Consider the following 20,079-nt stretch of genomic DNA (forward strand, 5'->3'; position numbering starts at 1 on the left):
ACCCACCAACGGAAATCTGACTCATTTGGGGTTTCGTCTTTTTGATTCATTTTTAATCTCCACATTCGGGAGAAGATTACATTTTTTGGGGGTGCAAAACCACTTATTGTGTTTACAAGCTGCCCACAATCTACATCTGCCAAGAAAAAGAGTCTTCCCAGAGTTCAACAATTTGTTTAACAGCATGTAACAGACTGCCACTTATTCCTGACATACTGTACTGTTAGTATATTGATATCAAAATGGGCCACAAAGTATTAAATGCACGGTAGTATACCTAATGCAACCTTGCATTAAAAAAGAGAAAGATTCTCCTATCTAGCTAATGTTTAACGACTAAGAGGAAAGGAACATTTGCATAATACATTTAAGTAATTACTGTGAGCCATATTGATACATTGTAAATGAATACACATTCTTGACATAGCATTCATACAAGTGGTGTAATTTCTCTTAGTATTGGATAGAATATGAAGGACTTTAATGTCCCCAAGAGGAAAGTGTCTTAGACACACAGTACTGCTCAGTGGAGGCTCCTCAAAGGAGGAAGGGGAGGACCATCCTCCTCAGTGAATTTCATAAAATTTTAAAATGGCTAAACATTTAAAAAGTTCTCATTTTTAGCTAAACCTATACTAAACCTCTCTTGTCCTGTCACGTCACCAAATAATTTATTTGCAAAGTCTTGTGTAGCCGGAGGACAGCTAGCTTCCATCCTCTTCTGGATACATTGACTTCAATACAAAACCTAAGAGGCTCATGGTTCTCACTCCCTTCCATAGATTTACACAGTAATTATGACAACTTCCAGAGGACGTCCTCCAACCTACCAGAGCTATTTCAGTATGAACTGACATGTTGTCCACCCAATCAAAGGATCAGAGAATGAATCTAGTACTGAAAGCATAAGCTACAACTAGCTAGCACTGCAGTGTATAAAATGTGGTGAGTAGTTGACTCAAAGAGAGAAAGACAATAGTTGAACAGTTTTTAACAAATTCATATCTTCCAAAATGAAGGTACTTAGCTAGCAAATGCAGCTAGTTAGTTTAGCCTACTGAAACACCCTGCTCAAACAGAGTGATACGATGTTAGCTAGCTGGCTATGACTTTCCAACACTGGAACTCTTCCAAGTCAAGGTAAGCTTTTGGTTTTACTAATTTATTGCCACCGGGCCTGCCAGTGTAACTGCTTACTGACTGTACATTGTAAAGTTACTGCATGATTGTCGTGGGTTTACTAACGCATTAGTTCTATTAGCTATGCTGACTATGACGTTACTTTAGATAATATGGTGACAATGATGCAGGCTGTGTGTAGAGATTTGGCTTGGAAAGGTTTTTTCGCCTTGTCACACAAGCATGGCAAGAGAAGAGGTGAGTGGAGTATAGCGCATCGATGAGGCAAGAAATACAAAGTGGCTGCTATCAAAGTGAACTGTGTTAACGCGTGATCAGAGGTGTATTCATTCCACCGATTCTGTTGAAAAACGTTTCTTAAATGGAAGCAAATGGAACAAAATGGGGATAAACATACCTGAATTTGTCCAATAGAAACTCCTGTGTGCAACTCTTGGACTAATGATTACACTCTATATCAGCTAGATGCAGGCAAGAGTGTGCAAGGTGGTATTGAATGTCAATGTCTGTCCATGTGTCACTGTCTGTGAACTCAAATTTGTCTCTCGACCTGTGTGCGTCTACATTGTAAACTTTCATTCAAAGGCTAGGTTGTAGAAACCTCATAATGGGTATAGAGAAAATTTGAGTATCATGTAGTAGCCTAAACCTATCGCTGTTACATTGAACTGGGTGAATGGAGTATGAATGAAAGTCATCCGATATGCTGTAATAGAAATAAGGCCATGCTCATGAAAAAACAATCGTTCTCCCTCATATTAAACGGCACTGATCGCCAATGGTTCTGCTGTATACAAAATAAACACAGTACATTACACACTCAACATAATATATATACTGTGGTAATACGAGCTTTAAAAGGCTACGTCATTAGGCTAAAGTGTACCCTATATTTTCCCAGGCCACATCCACATTCCAGTAACAAATTAGTTATGGTCTCTCACCCGCAAACAGGGCGATGTTAGAGTGTTTGGCATCGTATGGGCACCGTGCCATCCCACTGATCTCCTCCCCTAGATGTTCCATGGTGTCCATCTACAGTGGGGGAAGGGAAGAAGGTCAGAGGAAAATCCACCCAAAAGCTACCAGTCACCCCATCCCATCCCAACCCAACCCAACCCAACCCAACCCATCCAAACCCCAACCCAACCCTATCCTCATTGGAAAATGACGTTATTGTGTTAAATATGGCACCATATTTCACACAACATTGCAGCAGTAGTGGCAGTGGCTGAGTATCATATCCGGGTGAAAGGTTAGTTACCTCCCACATGGGTACCCGTGTCATCCCCAGTAGGCATGGGTCTTTCATAAGGGGCATAAGCTGAGGTCAAGATCGCTGTATGCTAACAAAGTTAGCATACTCTTGACAAAGACTGCAGCTTGCCAAGAAAGGCGAAGTGCTTACACTGCCCTTTTTGGTCTCTAAACAGGTTATTTTATTTTCTATTCCTGTCTCGGTGGAAACAGCTATCATCTGGCCACTAAAAAGGTCACACACACTCTCACTAAGTGCAGCAAACCCTGCCAGAGAAATAGACGAAGCTGTTTTGGCAGTGAAAATTACTCATGACCTTTTATTAAGACAACTAACACCAGCAGTGGATTTTTCTCTCGGCTATCAAGATATGAATAATTGTATAAACAGAGACCCTTTAAAGGATACACATTTTTTGAGACAGGAAATTCCAATTACATTTATTTTCTATTAAAGATATGGCGTAGCTAGTCTGAGGGCACTCATTTCAACTGTATCACTGTGGGTGTTGATGCACTATGCTGTCACTGTGGGTGTTGAGGCACTATGCCTGAGTCTCTTGGACTATCTGTTACTTGGACTGGGTTCTGCTGCAGCATTGGTGGAGGGAGGGAGGCCCCCTTTCTGCCTGTTTAATTTCACAGTGACAATGACCTCTGTCTACTGTGGGCTTGGATCTCTGTCAGTGATATATTCCTGCCATTTGAATAGGAGGAAGAGACTCCAAGGCAATTGGGAGACATATGAGGTCAATCCACTATAAAACAGCAAGGAGAAAGGGGATACACAATGATGTTCTTGCTCCTGAAGACATTCTTTTATTTTTCCATGAACAATTAGAAACATGGAAAGCTATACCTAACCTTGAGGATGTTAATTAATTAATTAACTCAATAATTAAGGCCCGATATGAAAATTATTAATACAAATAGAAAATAAGGACATCTCTAGCATGGCCTTCAGGTGGTTGCTTCCACAGTGGAAAGGGGCCTTGAATATTTATGTTGCTATCCTATAGGATTTATCACTGCTATGGGAAATCATAGTGTGCACAATTTCAGTGCAATGACTCTCCCACTGAGACAGTCACACTCTATTTCTCTGCTGCCCGTCGGGCGAGGGCTGAGGCTTTACACCATGGCTGATCCATATCACCTGGGCCCTCTCAGGACTGTTCCCCTGCTCCGCCCGGCAACATGTGACGTAATGGACACCCATAGAATATCAAGCAGCTAGGGAGGGAGGCTTTATTGCACGAGCTGGGCCTTAGCTCAGGGGAGCGGCCCATGGCTGCCAAGGTGTCTGTCTGAGCGGCCCTCAGGAGTGTGTGTGGGGGGTGTGTGGGGGCATGGGATGTAGCTGCCATTGACAGCAACATTTGTATAGCCTTCCCCCCTCCCCGTGGCTCTGATTAATGTGGGATGAGGTTGGCCCCGAAACAGAAGCTCTTTTCAGGCCTGTCAGGTCATCGAGATGGTGAGGCAAACTGTAGCCAAGGTGGATGCATGCGCACACATACTCTCTCCCCCTAAATCAAAACCAGGCTGAGCATTGAGGAGTGGATGCACCTCAAAAGCCTGGAATCGGTCAGCTGGGAGAGCCTGCCAACGGCCCACAGCCGACAGGCACAGCCTGTTCATTTCACCTCTTCCTCATAACGTTTACACATTTTACAGCGCCACTCGTTAAGTGTTACGGTATGTCAGTGAGGATGTCAGCTTTTCGCAGACAATATACCAGCAATAACAATTAAAAGGGTCTGAAATGGGAGCAGAGGAACTGTAAAACTAACCATGCCTATAAAATTTGGGCATAAATTCTGCATTCTCTAAAGAATGCTCAAGTGAGAACACAAGCCTTTTCTGTGCTTCGTTGAAACCAAAAACCCAATGAAGCAAAGAGTCTTGTTCAGCAGTAAACAACAAATCCCTGATGTCTCTCAACAACACCTTCAAATCAAGTCTACTGTGGCACCAATTTATTTCCCAACATGCCAACAACAACTGCCTTCTAGAGATATATTTCCTAAGGATGACATATAAGGGGAAAGGAGGATACCTAGTCAACTGAATGCATTCAACTGAATGTGTCTTCCGCATTTAACCCAACCCCTCTGATTCAGAGAGTTGCGGGGGGCTGCCTTAATCAGATGGTGCTCCTCTCTAAAGAAGGCTTAATAATTCTGCCAAAGCCAAAGCCAAATCTTGAAACTATTCCAAAAATGCATTGACAACTGAGGTGGCCGCCTGTCTTGATTAGAGCATCTTATTTCAATATAACTGCTATGCCTCCATGTCAACATAGGTTTACCTGCTTTTAAATGAAACATGGCAAACTACACGTAGAAAAAGGGACAGATCTGACCATGGGCTTTTGAAAGTAATCCATCATTGTCCATCTCTCCACACATCTTCTCCTTTACGTCGTACCCATATTGGTGAAATACAGCACTGTGTTGGTGGCATATTCTTAACAGGTGAAGTTAGAGCATGGGTAGTAGGGAGCAATGGGAGCTGTACCTTGTAAGTTCGACAGGAGGGGTTGAAAGCATTTGTTCCGCACACAAACAAGGTGTCATCGTTTTGCTGCAGGAGGACCTTGATGAAATTGTGACATTCATCCTTGGGGAGAAAGGGGAAGAAAATGTTAATTGTCTCATTCTTGTGCTGAATAGAAACGAGAGCGAAACGACATTGACAGCTACGTTCAAAGGAATGAATGATGGCAACTGACTAGTTTACGTTCCTGGAATGCTATTAACTGTACAGTATATTATTTGATGAGAATGTCAAATGCACGGAAAACATAACATGAATTACACAATAAAGGAAATGGGTGGATTTGTCCATGCCATAATAAAAAAACAACAGGTAAATATTCATTTCACGATAGAGTATTCATATAGAAGCATTTGAGACAGCAAGGCATTCTGAGATGGCATAAGTAGGTTTAAATGAATATGCACATGCATTTTCCTGGGAAGGTCCCATGGTCAAGAAAACCTCCTGGCCCTAGTTAATATTATGTATTCTGTGACCTTCAGTACATCGAGGAGAGGGAGAATAAGTAGATCAGTAGTCTGTACCTTGTGCTTCCCCTTCATTCGGCAGGTGTCCACATCTGCCTGTCTGGACTTCCATGTCAGTTTCTGTGGAGAGTAAATTGATGGGGAATCAACTGAGATCTCTGCTTAGTTACCATGGTCATCATTCCTCAAGAGAGCCAGAGCCCGGCCCGGAGCACCAGGCAGTCACCTCGCACGATTGGCTGCACTCTGCTTGTGCCCTGTGGGTCCTCTCAAGGCTGCTCTGAAGCCAGCGAGCTGCCAATCCACAGCAGAGTAGCCTCTACTACAGCTACAGTGCAGTGTTAGTGTTTGGAGCCTGGCCACTGATTAAAGACTACTGCTAAACAGGCTCTCAGTGATCAATCTCTCTGTCTCAGTCTCTTTGCGGCTTGCTCTTATTATTTGCCCCAACTAGGTGGATCACACAGACACTGAGGAGACACTGAGGTTGGAGGTTGTTACATATGTCCATACATCTCAGGTTTCTCTCTTGGCCCCGTCCTGCTGACCAGCAATGACGCATGTGGGTTGGTGCCTGATAGGATAACGTGCTTAGTGGGGTCACGGCGTTGCCGTGTCTCAAGCCAGGCAAGCCGCTGGGGAGGGACTGGACAGGACGGTCCGCCAGGTAATTAGGCGAGTGTTCGGTATGGTCACCCGGAGGACGGCGCAGAACAACACGTCTTCCCCCCCAAAAATACTCACCTTGTTGAAAAAGATCTCCTCGGAGTTGGCGGTGTCTGTATCCAGCGTGTATATGTGATCCCTGAAAGAGAGGAAATAAGAGAGGCACTCAACAACAACATTTCAACCATTTCTACACCAGTAAATCTTAAACAGTTCATATTTGTCTAAACTTTGTTCAAACTGGCAAAAAATAAAAATATACAAAGGGGCTATTTACTCTGTCAGACAGAAGCAGTCAACAAAAGTTTACAGTGCTGCTGCCGCCCAGACAAAAGCCTCTTTGTTCATGGGAAAGGTTTGTGGGGGGTGGGGGTTTTGCCAAGTCATTCGATGCTGTTCAGGTCAATTAAGCATTATGTTCAGCCATAGGAAATCTATACTAACACTCATTAAAGCGCAGACAAGACCTATGCGTTTCACTGGTAATCCAGACTTTCCTACCCGCATATGGAACACATAAACTCAGGAGTTAACTACCTTTCTGCCAGACTGTGTTTACTGACCGTGAAGAAAGGCTCTGAGAGTGATTGACAGGCTTGTTTGCGGAGGGAAAGGTGACCGTGCTCAACGCTGCAACCACTTTTGAGATTCATTTTTTAGAGACGAATGTGTGAATGTAGTTTTAATCAAAGTCTGTAACAGACGCTGTCTGACTTGGGCTTTGATTATGACTCTCAACCTGCACAGAAGTTTGCTGGAGTCTGGAGGAACAGCAATTCTGAAATTAATCCACTTCAATGAGTTTCCTGAGACTCCGGCATCTCCTAGAGCAGTGGTTCCCAAATTTTTAATAGCCCCGTACCGCTTCAAATGTTCAACCTCCAGCCACGTACCACCTCTAGCACCAGGGTCAGCGCACTCTCAAATGTCGTTTTTTTGCCATCATTGTAAGCCTGCCACACACACACTATACGATACATTTATTAAACATAAGATTGAGTGTGAGTTTTTGTCACAACCCGGCTCGTGGGAAGTGATAAAGAGCTCTTATAGGACCGGGGCACAAATAATAATATAATAATAATCAATAATTTGCTCTTTATTTAACCATCTTACATATAAAACCTTATTTGTTTTTCAAAAATTGTGAATAACTCACCACAGGTTAATGAGAAGTGTGTGCTTGAAAGGATGCACATAACTCTGCAATGTTGGGTTGTATTGGAGAGAATCTCAGTCTTAAATAATTTTCCACACAGTCTGTGCCTGCATCTAGTTTTCATGCTAGTGAGGGCCAACAATCCACTCTCACATACGTAGGTATGTGGTTGCAAAGGGCATCAGTGTCTAACAGCGCGATTTGCCAAGGCAGGATACTCTGAGCGCAGCCCAATCCAGAAATCTGGCAGTGGCTTCTGATAAAATGTTCACAGAACCGCTTGTTGCAATTTCGATGAAGCTTTCTTGTTCAGATATCGGTGTGTGGACTGGAGACTAGAGACAGGGCATGAAAGGGATAACGAATCCAGTTGTTTGTGTCATCTGTTTTGGGAAAGTACCTGTGTAATTGCGCACCCAACTCACTCAGGTGCTTCGGTTTATCACATTTGACATTGTCTGTAAGCTTGAGTTAATTTGCACACAAAAAAATTGTACAATGATGGAAAGACCTGTGTGTTGTCCTTGACAATGCAGACAGAGTAGAGCTTCAACTTCTTAATCATAGCCTCAATTTTGTCCCGCACAATGAATATAGTTGCGGAGAGTCCCTGTAATCGTAAACTCAGATCAACCAGGCGAGAAAAACATCACCCAGATAGGTCAGTCGTGTGAGAAACTAGGTTAATGTGATTGGATGTTAATTATTTGACTCGGCTATCTATATTTGACATTGTGTTGTAAATTCGCTGAACACTATATGGTTTAATTTGAATTTTGCAGTGAAACGAGGCTACTCAGTCAAGAAAAAAAACTCACCCAAATGTATATATATTTTTATTTGGCGTACCCCCGACGGCATTGCACGTGTCCTTGGTTTGGGAATACCTGTCCAAGAGGATAAAACCTGACTAAGTTATGTTATCAGCGCTACGTCGTAAATTAAATCGTTAATCTTGAGAGCGTAGCATTTGGAGAAGCTCCACTCTCTCTCTCTCTCTCTATCTCTCTCTCTCTCTCTCTCTCTCTCTCTCTGCACTCGGCAATCCCGTTGTGTGAGCTTGTATAGCTTACCACCGCGGCTGAGCCATTGTTGCTCCTAGACAACTTACAGTTGACCGGGGCAGCTCTAGCAGGGCCGACTTGCTGGAAAGGTGGCATCCTATGACTGTGTCACTAGAAAGTCACTGAGCTCTTCATTTTTGTCTACGGAGATTGCATGGCTGTGTGCTCGATTTTATACACCTGTCAGCAACAGGTGTGGCAGAAATAGACAAATCCACTAATATGAAGGGGTGTCCACATACACTATATATACAAAAGTATCTTCTTTCTGGGAGAAAGTTCACTCTTATCTGCACTGGCAAATAATTGCACTGCACAGCTGCGACAAAAATCTGATTCAAGCTCAGGCCACAGACATCCTCCTCAAAATGTTCTTCATTAAGATTCTCTGGATTCTCTCTCCACCACATGCTTTGCCTAATTGATCCAAATTGGAGACATTGTTCCAAAAAGTCCATATTTACAATCATTTGCTCCCTCCTGGTGATGTGGCCAGTGTTTCAGAGCCTAGTGATTCTAGCAGTCGAATCAGAGCAGAGCTCCAGCAGAGATAAGACAGAGCCAAGCCAAGCGTCATGCAAACATCCTGGCAGGACAATGCTGGAGCTGTCTCTGTGTCAACACCAGCAGTCAAACACTGTCTGCACCTGGGCTCATGTCAGATCAAGTCCCCATTCATTTCCTCCACTAAATATATGGTTGAGCTCTTAAATATACAGCAGGCCAGATCACCTCTCATCTCCACTGCGCTCTATGTGGTAGTGTAACTTCTAAAATACATCTTCTAAATTTCCATGGTACAGTTTATTAGCTGTGGTATATTGGCCATATATCACAAACACCCAAGGTGCCTTATTCAAATATATAACCATTGTTTGTCATACCCATGGTATACGGTGTGATATACAGTAATACGGCTTTCAGCCAATCAGCATTCAGGGCTCGCACAACCTGTTTTTTTATGTGATATTAATCACTGCGGAGTGGGCTCTGTACTTCCCGAAAATAGGGGCGTAAAAATGTGAGTTGGATGGAAGGTATGTAAATATCTGCACGGCTCTAAACATTGAAAGTTGAAAGTAACGCTTTGGTGTGTCGAGGGGGAAAGAGGAGGACTTGGACATCCAACCATGAGAACAGAGGGGCTTTGTGCTAGGGAATGTCGTTTTCATAACACCCCGTTTCTTCTGGGGGGAACTGCAGGCCAGTGCGGTCCATCTGGTGACCCTTTGTGAAACAATCTCGCGCTCGGACGGCAGAAAGGGGGCCCTGATTAGTATGCATCCCACACCTATCGCCTCCAAATGGAACACCCCCCTCCCCATATTCCACCCTCTTCATAACTAGATTATGTGTGGTAGGGGGGCATTGTACATTGTTTCGCTCACATCCCAACACAAGTGTATGGGAGGGGAGAGAGAAAAATGGGCACGATTACACTCAGGAGTGGCTTAAAGAGGAGCCTCATTGAGTATTTTCTGGCTGTCCTTCTGGCCGAGTCTTATTTACATTTTGTACAGGCAGAACACTGCAGTGGAAAAAATTACGGCCTGATTCTGAGAGGCAGAGGAAGTGTAATCCGCATCATTAACAGGCTTTAACAGGATTTGATGGCGACTAGAATAATTTAGACCCATGCGCCTCCAGTGGGGCAGCCCAAAGATACCCAGGGTTTTCATGAGGACCGGGGACATGCTTTCACATGCACGCAGGCAGACTTTACCATTCCCACCCTTATTGAGGGGCGTAAACAGAGGGTGGGTGCCGTTGCCATGGTTAGCGGGAGTTGAGGGCAGGGAATGGTGACTATGCCCAGCATGCGGCATGACCTGGGTCTTGGGGTACCTGCTGGCTGTTATTGGCAGGCTAGCAGTGGCCGGTTGATCGTCTCTGCGGGCAGACATCAGAACAGAGCTTAAGTCTGGGCTAAGCCTCAGTGTCTGCTCTTCATCTGATCACAGAGTCGGCCCTGGACAGGGCTAGCAAACACACACCCACACAGCAGCACCACAAGAACACACTCAACATACAGCAGGGAGTAGGCCTCTGACAACCGATGCCAGGCTGAGAATGGGCAGTGCACAGAAGGAGCCAGACTGCCCTATGAACACACGTTGAACATAAATATTTTTGGTTGAAAAGACGTGGAAATATGTATTTTCAACATCTTGTGCACACTGGGTGGTGACATGAATTCCCAGTTTTATTAGAATTTATGACAACATTGATGTATGCATACTTTAGCTTAGAAATATGGTAAATTAAAGTAGACAAATATTACAGCTATCTCATAATGTCATTGCTCATCACCATGAGAATTACTAGATAGGCCTATGACACAAATTGTTCTTAACTGACTTGCCTAGTTAAATAAAGGTTACATAAATCAAAATAAAATAGACTAAAAAGATATTACTCAAAAGTAAACAATTTGGTTTTCTTCCCATTAAGATATTAGACTAACAGCTAGTCAAAGAACATGACTGATTCAAAGGAGATAAACGTGTAATATCCTGGCATGTGGATTATGTCTTTAATAAAAAGGAATTGAGAAAATTATACAGAATATTAAACCAATCCACAACAGACATGAACTGAATGCATAACTATGGAAGAATTAACATATTACAAGCCACAAATGACTAAAGAGAATGACCTAATCAAGATAACTGTTTAAAACTACTCCCAAAAAGACCAAATAATGTCAATTACAGCATATGTTGGAGCTCCAGCATTGCCAAAGATTACATTTTTTCTCCAGATTAAGACACTTTCGTCTATTTATAATTTTGGCAGTGGATACGTATGCATGTCCTGCTGCTAAAAGAGCTTGTGGTGTTATTGCTATCGTAAAACAAGAACCAAAAGGATTTATACCATTCACAAAATGGCCTGAAACGGAGTTTGGTTTTGGACACGGTTTCCACTGACCATCTGCAGGCTGCACACTGAGATTTTTGGTCTTCAGGCATGGCATAATGGCCATAACACTGGACCCACAGCATTGGGCCCTCAACACTGTCCCACAACAGACACATTTCACTGGGTTATGACTATACACCGGCAGCCCAATTCTGGCAAAAGAGCGGATCTGATTGGTCAAAAGACCAATTGTGACCCGATTCAGGAAACTACGCATCACGACTTCACATGAGAGCCTTTTGAACGTATTTTTTTAAATGTAAAAAACTGTGTTTTGTAAAGCGTTCATCCATGTATACCGGTAGGAATCTAGTTAAGTATTCAGATATTAACGTTATACGTTTCTAATTTTGTCAGAAAGTTATTTTCATTGCAAGCTTGCTGTTAGCTAGCCAGCTGGAGTTCGATGGCTGGCTGGATTGCTAACTAACATTAAACCTAACATTATTTGTTTAACTTTAGCTTGCTATGACAATCGGTTTGTATTGCTAGTAACGTTACTCTATGGATTGGGATTATAGTTAATTTTTTAGCTAGCTAACGTTAACGTAACATGTCTAAACGACAGATCCCAAGTTAAAACTTGCTGTTAGCTAGCTAACGTTAGCTGAGGTTTGGTGGCTGGCTTGCTAGCTAACATTAACTTATGTGTATGAGGGGTATGTAACGTTAGTGATGTTTTCTCAGAATGCCATTTTGCATCGCTGGATTTAGCCTAATGTTTGCTAGCTAACATTGAACCTATTGGTTAACTTTAGCTAGCTATGACAATCTGTTTTCTATTACTAGTTAAAGCTTGCTGTTAGTGAGCCAGCTGATGTTAGATGTCTGGCTAGCTACAGTAGCTAACATTACCTGTGTGAACTGTGTGTTGTGATATCTCAGAACGTCATTTCACATCTATTGTACACTGCTCAAAAAAATAAAGGGAACACTTAAACAACACAATGAAACTCCAAGTCAATCACACTTCTGTGAAATCAAACTGTCCACTTAGGAAGCAACACTGATTGACAATAAATTGCACATGCTGTTGTGCAAATGGAATAGACAACAGGTGGAAATTATAGGCAATTAGCAAGACACCCCCAATAAAGGACTGGTTCTGCAGGTGGGGACCACAGACCACTTCTCAGTTCCTATGCTTCCTGGCTGATGTTTTGGTCACTTTTGAATGCTGGCAGTGCTTTCACTCTAGTGGTAGCATGAGACGGAGTCTACAACCCACACAAGTGGCTCAGGTAGTGCAGCTCATCCAGGATGGCACATCAATGCGAGCTGTGGCAAGAAGGTTTGCTGTGTCTGTCAGCGTAGTGTGCGGAGCATGGAGGCACTACCAGGAGACAGGCCAGTACATCAGGAGATGTGGAGGAGGCCGTAGGAGGACAACAACCCAGCAGCAGGACCGCTACCTCCGCCTTTGTGCAAGGAGGAGCAGGAGGAGCACTGCCAGAGCCCTGCAAAATGACCTCCAGCAGTCCACAAATGTGCATGTGTCTGCTCAAACGTTCTGAAACAAACTCCGTGAGGGTGATATGAGGGCCCGACGTCCACAGGTGGGGGTTGTGCTTACAGCCCAACACCGTGCAGGACGTTTTTCATTTACCAGACCCTGTGCTCTTCACAGATGAAAGCAGGTTCACGCTGAGCACATGTGACATACGTGACAGTCTGGAGACGCCGTGGAGAACGTTCTGCTGCCTGCAACATCCTCCAGTATGACCGGTTTTGCGGTGGGTCAGTCATGGTGTGGGGTGGCATTTCTTTGGGGGGCCGCACAGCCCTACATGTGCTCGCCAGAGGTAGCCTGACTGCCATTAGGTACCAAGATGAGATCCTCAGACCCCTTGTGAGACCATATGCTGGTGCGGTTGGCCCTGGGTACCTCCTAATGCAAGACAATGCTAGACCTCATGTGGCTGGAGTGTGTCAGCAGTTCCTGCAAGAGGAAGGCATTGATGCTATGGACTGGCCCGCCCGTTCCCCAGACCTGAATCCAATTGAGCACATCTGGGGCATCATGTCTCACTCCATCCACCAACGCCAGGTTACACCACAGACTGTCCAGGAGTTGGCGGATGCTTTAGTCCAGGTCTGGGAGGAGATCCCTCAGAAGACCACCCGCCACCTCATCAGGAGCATGCCCAGGCGTTGTAGGGAGGTCATACAGGCACGTGGAGGCCACACACACTACTGAGCCTCATTTTGACTGGTTTTAAGGACATTACATCAAAGTTGGATCAGCCTGTAGTGTGGTTTTCCACTTTAATTTTGAGTGTGACTCCAAATCCAGACCCTCCATGGGTTGATAAATTTGATTTCCATTGATCATTTTTGTGTGATTTTGTTGTCAGCACATTCAACTCTGTAAAGAAAAAAGTATTTAATAAGTATTTAATATTTCATTCATTCAGATCTAGGATGTGTTATTTTAGTGTTCCCTTTATTTTTTTGAGCAGTGTATATTAATGCTAATATATTTGGATCTGGAATTTGTCTTTCAGCATCAATCAGTAGAACACGCCTGACTCGAATCCACCAGTCATACAGTCCACAATAAGAGAGCTGGCACAACCAAAGGCACCAGCGCAGTCATCAATTACATGCACCATTTCTTCACCAACTACGGAGTTGGGAAAACATGTGTGGACCTGAATTGTGATAACGGCAGTGGTGCTTCGGCCTCATCAAGCAGCGCTTCAGAAAGACCAGTGTGAACACTTTGTCTGAGATTGCTGGTGTTGTGAAGGACGGCACTGTGGCAGGGGTCAACATCCCACAGCTGGTTGAACTGGAGGATGGTACGGTGCTGGTGGAAAGCTATGGCTGGCAACAACACCTGACTCCGTACATCAGGCCGCTGCCACAGATCAAGCAGTACCAGTACTTCAGGTAAAAAATAATTTTCATTGTATGAGGTTATTCTTATCTAAGCTTGGGAGGTGAATTAATGTTGTGCAAGGTTGTAATATCTTCAGAATGTTTTTGTTATTCCCTGTTTTACAGATTCAACACTCTGGAGCCTGGTGTTATCCACAAGGAGCGTTTGGACTGTCAGGACCAGGTTTCAGCTGCTGTGCAATGCTGACATCCTTCCTCTCATAGATGGTCTGCCTGTAAAATCACCACCTGGACTGGACACAGCTAGACAAACTATCATTTTGAGAAGATCAGGGAGTTTTGCAACGAAGAGGCTATGGACATCACATGCCCTGCACCAACGTCAATGACAGGACAGAAACAGGCTCTCCGAATATAGATTCCCTTCATGTGTGGTTGGACCAGTCATCGGCACTATCTGCAGTGCCTCTATTCACATGACACTCTCCTACCACACACGCCATACACTGCTGCTACTATTTTTTTGAAATCCTGCTTCTCAGCCACTTTATCCCTGATTGCATGCATATAACTACCTCGTCTATCACTGATATCGTTATTGATATTGTTCTTGTACATACTGTATATTGTATTTGTGTTGACACTATCTATTTCTGATATTGCTACTATGCAAGTAACCATTTGGCTGTACCGTTTACACCTTCTGTAGAGACAATCCACATAGCCAGACAGCAAAATATTGATATATAAACTGAATATTGATATGTGTGGTCATAACATGATTTTGTGACATACCACAACAATATCATGTGATCGTATCAAGTGTCCAGCACATAAATATGTGGCGCATGCCCCTGTTTATGTACTGTACATGTGCACCTCACTCAGGTTTCAATTCAGTTTGCATGGCCTTAACTTATGTATGGAATAATATGTGATAAGTGCATGTGTAACAGTATATAAAGTATGCTAATGTACTGGTATGAAGGCACTTAAGTAAATACTTGAAAGTACTACTTAAGTATTTTATTGTTGAATTAGTACATTCCGTTACTATTAATAATTTTGGCAACTTTTACTTCACTACATTCCTAAAGAAAATTCTGCATGTTTTACTCCATACACTTGACGCCCAAAAGTACTTGTAACATTTTGACAGGAAAATTGTCCAATTCACACGTATCAAGAGAACATCCCTGATCATCCCTACTGCCTCTGATCTGGCAGACTCACTAAACACAATTGCGTGCCCCTGGCACTCCATCAACTAAAAATAATAAAGTTGTGCCGTCTGGTTTGCTTAATGTAAAGCAATTTGAAATGGTTTATATTTTTACTTTTGATACTGAAGGACATTGTGCCCCTGGCTTTCCGTCAATAAAAAAAATACAAAAATACAATTGTGCCGTCTGATTTAATATAAGGAATATGACATTTTATACTTTTACTCAAGTATGACAATTTAGTACTTTTTCACCACTGGATGCGGCTGGTGGTTAAAGCATTTCTTTCACGTCAATTTAGACAAGTGTGTCTGGATAATCATCATCTAATATTTTTTCTTTAATTTTTCATTTTTGGAGCCTAATGCCACTTTTAGTCTTGATCTTTACTACACTACTCACTGTTTAGCACATGACCTCATGTGAATCCTTAAAGAGATGGGTGGGGCTGGCTTAAGAGCGCGTGAACAATGCTGAATGGGTGTAGACAATGCTGAATGGGTGTAGACAAAGGAGAGCTCTCTAGTAGGTACCAAAACATTCAAAGGCCCTTTTCTCAAAAAGTGAGTGTATCAACTTTCAAAGTAGAAATGCTTTCCCTTTGCTCTTCAAAAATGCTATGTATGATATACCATTTTGTAGCTCTGAGTCTCTACTTTTGTCCAATGTAAAAAAACAAAAAAACATTAACAATTTTGCTACATAAGACCGAAGGTGGTGAGTCACAATTAGTGGAAAAATAATCTGAATTGGTCTGCCTGTGTAAAGGCAGTTTATGGGCCTCAACTGAGATCTGATTAGGTCAAGTTTTCATTGTATGGTTTGTACGGTTGGCCTGTTGACTTACTCTGAATTCTGTTCTTGCAATGACCATCCAACTATTTGCTTTATACTGTTGGTCATCTAGTTGTTAATATCTGTTTGTGCTCAGCAATCTCGGTGTCCACTTTGCTTCAGTGACATAATTCTATCGATTCAAACATTTCTCCCAGTTATAATCCATCTACTCTTCTCAACGACAGCAATTCCAACAATCCCTGTGTCACATTCCCCCCTCGCCATGTGTCCGTTGGAATTCCTGTCTCCTTTAAATACGCTACTGAGAGACACACCTTGTTGTCCTCAAGCCACCCCCACTAATAAAACCCTCCCTTTCTCATTTCTCCCAGGCCTGGTATGGAGCAGGTGGGAGGCAGCAGTCAGACCAAAGGCTAGGACTCCAAAGCGCCCAACACCTCCTTAATGACCACAGATGTGTTAAACAGTCCTGCTACTTAGAAACCAGGCTTCAATGGCCACTTATTTTGTTGCGCTTTCAGAAAACAACGCAACCCATTGTTGCTTTCAAAAGCATCCAATCAATCTACTATGTAATTGGGCTGATACAAAAAAAGACACAGATCCGTATCATCTGTATCCTCCAATGCAGTGGAGAATGCTGTGGCTTTGTTCACATTGTAACATGTAAGGTCTATTATTATATTTTTTCCATGTCCAAGCAAGCTCGTGCTTCTACACCTGCACTGCTTGCTGTTTGGGGTTTTAGGCTGGGTTTCTGTACAGCACTTTGAGATATCAGCTGATGTACGAAGGGCTATATAAATAACTTTGATTTGATTTGATTAGTACATTTGAGTTTCAGAAAAAGAATGATACACAATGAAATTAAATCAATATCCTTTCCCCATGGAGAAAACTATTGATGCAGACTCTGGCATCTCCGTCAGACAACCTCAGTTTCAGCCCTAGACCCTTTATTTATATCCTTTGTTCAGTGGGGCCACAAGGTTGCAAGAAAGTTCTTTGAGGTGCTTGGAAGAACTTTTACAGCAAGACTGATGGACTATAATAATAAGATACAATAATAATACAAAGAGAAATAGCCACAAACAGTATCATACTTAAAAGAGAATATAGTTTATCCGCTGTGCACCCATGTCTGCCGAAAGATACCAGTCTGTGTCTTTTTTTAAGTCTCTTCGACACACACATTAAAAAAAATTTTTTTATTGATTTACATTAAATCAATGGAATTGTATTCCGTGGATTTGAATCTAGTTGATTTTAATTTAACTGAACATTTTAACTTTAATTTAACTTTACATTTTATACCATTTCTTTGTGTGCGTATCCACTTAAACAGAAATGGGATGTACAAAATCATTATTATTATTAATAATGCTACTTCACCCTGCTCCACCCAAATACAATTCAATAATGAAATCAAAATAACATTCACATAGAGTACAATGAAATTACCTGACATTACACAAGGAACGGCCTCACATTATTGGATTAAAATAGCATCACATATTCCCAATTCATTGTAATCTCATCTGATATGACTTTGTGGGGAATATCAAAAACTCGAACCGATATGAGAGCTAGTGGTCTGCGAGAAAAGGGGCAGGAACTGACCTGGCGGCGATATACAACGTTCGGTTCATTATTATGATGAGCTGGATATCCAGTTTGTGCCGTTGTGTATTGTTTCTTCCAGGTTTGTGTCCAAAGAAAGCCGGATACTGCTTTGTATCTGTGAGACGGGGGAACAAAAACAATAAATATCAGAAGCAACCCCCCCCACGCAAGGCAATATGTTTAAAAAAATCCTGATAGAAAGAAAGGTTGATGGAGATTGCTGGAGGATGCATGGCTGGGAGGAATATAGAGTCTACCCAAACAGAGAGGAAGCTCAATAAACCTATCTTAGCCTCATATGGTATTTACACTATCACACACTGCATGAAAGCCCCAACAGGAAAATACAGGATTATCCTTTGATGTAGGGTGGGCTCAGTTTCAGATTCTGCTTTAACTCCTATTTTTTTTTATTCCCTGGGCACCAAACTACATTCTACCTTCCAAAAGCACTCAGAGTGAAAGGGGAGGGGGGGTAGAGGGTGGTGGTGGTTGGATAGCAGGGTGTTTGGGGGGAGTTGGAAACAGCTCGGGGTACTCACAGTTGCCATGTGAAATACTGATTGGCTCAGAGTCTTCTGGGAAGCCAGCCCTTGCAATCTTCAGTAGCATGAAATACAGCAACAAGGCCTCAGACCTCATTGTAGCACTGCTGGTTCCTTCCTCGATAACTTCTTTACTTTAGCCTGCAAAGAGAAGACAGAGAAGAAAAAAGATTATGAAACAATTAAAGCATCTGATTTTCATAGACGATGCAATCTGTCAGATATATATATATATATATATATATATATATATATATATATACATCAAGAGAGCTGCATTGCAAGTAATCAAACAACAATTGGATTAGCAGGGTAATATGCTTCAAAGAACGATGGCAGGCTGGGTCTTATTGAAGTAGACCTGTTGTGATTAACTGATCAGCATCAGGAGTGGTAGTTCTACTGGACTGCATCCTGGCCAATATGCTGAATTAATAGGAGAGCTTCTATGATTGGATCCTGGTGTCGGGGCAGACTTAATAGGGCAGCACCATTTTTTTGTACATAATTATCAGCATCTAAGAGTTGGCCCCTGATTGCTAACTGTATTTACATCAGCCCGTGAACATGCTGATGTTTCTTGTGTGTTGTGGCAACAAATTACCTCAATAAATCAACCCTGACAATTACTGCAGCGTTAATCTAATCGAGTATAAGCATTTAATTCAGAGACCTTTTATCCTGAGTCAAATGGTAGATGTTTTTGGGGGGTTGTATGATAAAAGTTGTTTATCCCCAGCACATTTGTTCACTGGCTCTGTATTGTTCGTTGGAGTAGAAAAAGAGGGAAAGAGAGAGAGAGAGAGAGAGAGAGAGAGAGAGAGAGAGGGGGGATAGAGGGGGGGGGGGGGTTCTCTCCATGCTCCTGTGGATCTCATTCAGAAAGAGAGTGAAAACATTATTCACTGGGAGATTCACTTTAACAGCGAGGAGAATACAAATAAAACCAAGGGAACGACCTTGGTTGTTGAATTTCCTTCTCGCTTAGGCTATTTTTTCCCTCACCTCACCTACTTTATAGACATGCTGGCACAACAATAGACAGAAGGCCTGGGTATAAGCCCTTGGAATCTCTGTTAGCCCTGTGCATTTTCCTTTTTCAAACCAATATGAGATTCTGTACATATACCACTATGGGGGCTGTTTTGTTTAATGAACCTTGACCAGGAAGTCGAGCAATAATTGATTGATAAGCAGGATGGGGCAGGAGACATGCCAGTGTTCCTATGGAACTGTCTATTGTAAATGACAAATGGAGTCGACAGAGCCAACAAACATAGAAAAGTAACACAGAATTGCTAACTGAATAATATACTATGAAATGATACATGGGAGCTGAATCGATTATGATGTTCCAGAAAACAGCTTTATCATTTCTAATTTAGACACTACAGGGCACAATGCGGCATTGTTGTGCCTCCTAACTGCAGACAGTTCTTTCTGACAAATTAATGTTTGATAGTTAATCTTAGTCGTCATAAATCATGTCACAGGACAGAGGAGCTCAATTCACAACCAATCTCTTCGTCACATCAAAACCAACCAACAGGGCATCATATAATAGCGAAAAGAAATTGAGCACAAAATTATTTAACTACAGCGTGCTCTTCAAAGCCCTTTCATTACCTTCCGACACACACGACTAAACCCAGGGAAATGTGGTCTTTGCTGAATTGCAGTCACTGTGGCAACTAAATTGTTTCAGTCTGTTCAGTCTTGGTGTCAAATGCTCTTTTGATGACATCTCTCTGCTTCTGACTACTGACTGAGATGAATGATTACACATGTGCAAACTTTCAGAGTGAATTATTA

At 42.5% G+C, this 20,079-nt stretch overlaps 1 protein-coding gene across 4 annotated transcripts in view; it reads right to left on the reverse strand.

Moving 5' to 3' along the window:
- The window catches only part of LOC135514422 (semaphorin-6A-like), a 95,225-nt gene that overhangs the window by 34,556 nt on the left and 40,590 nt on the right, over window positions 1–20,079 (reverse strand). For all 4 annotated transcript variants that reach the window (XM_064937906.1, XM_064937908.1, XM_064937907.1 and 1 more), the window contains exons 2-7: window positions 18,265–18,408; window positions 17,720–17,837; window positions 6,171–6,231; window positions 5,484–5,546; window positions 4,918–5,019; window positions 2,085–2,175 (exon numbers count right to left, since the gene is read on the reverse strand). In XM_064937906.1, the coding sequence (XP_064793978.1) occupies window positions 2,085–2,175; window positions 4,918–5,019; window positions 5,484–5,546; window positions 6,171–6,231; window positions 17,720–17,837; window positions 18,265–18,364 (535 nt within the window). In that variant the 5' untranslated portion in view covers window positions 18,365–18,408. The remainder of the gene's footprint in view (window positions 1–2,084; window positions 2,176–4,917; window positions 5,020–5,483; window positions 5,547–6,170; window positions 6,232–17,719; window positions 17,838–18,264; window positions 18,409–20,079) is intronic.

This window comes from Oncorhynchus masou, chromosome 25, assembly GCF_036934945.1.
Source record: "Oncorhynchus masou masou isolate Uvic2021 chromosome 25, UVic_Omas_1.1, whole genome shotgun sequence".
In the NCBI taxonomy this organism is placed as follows: Eukaryota; Metazoa; Chordata; class Actinopteri; order Salmoniformes; family Salmonidae; genus Oncorhynchus; species Oncorhynchus masou.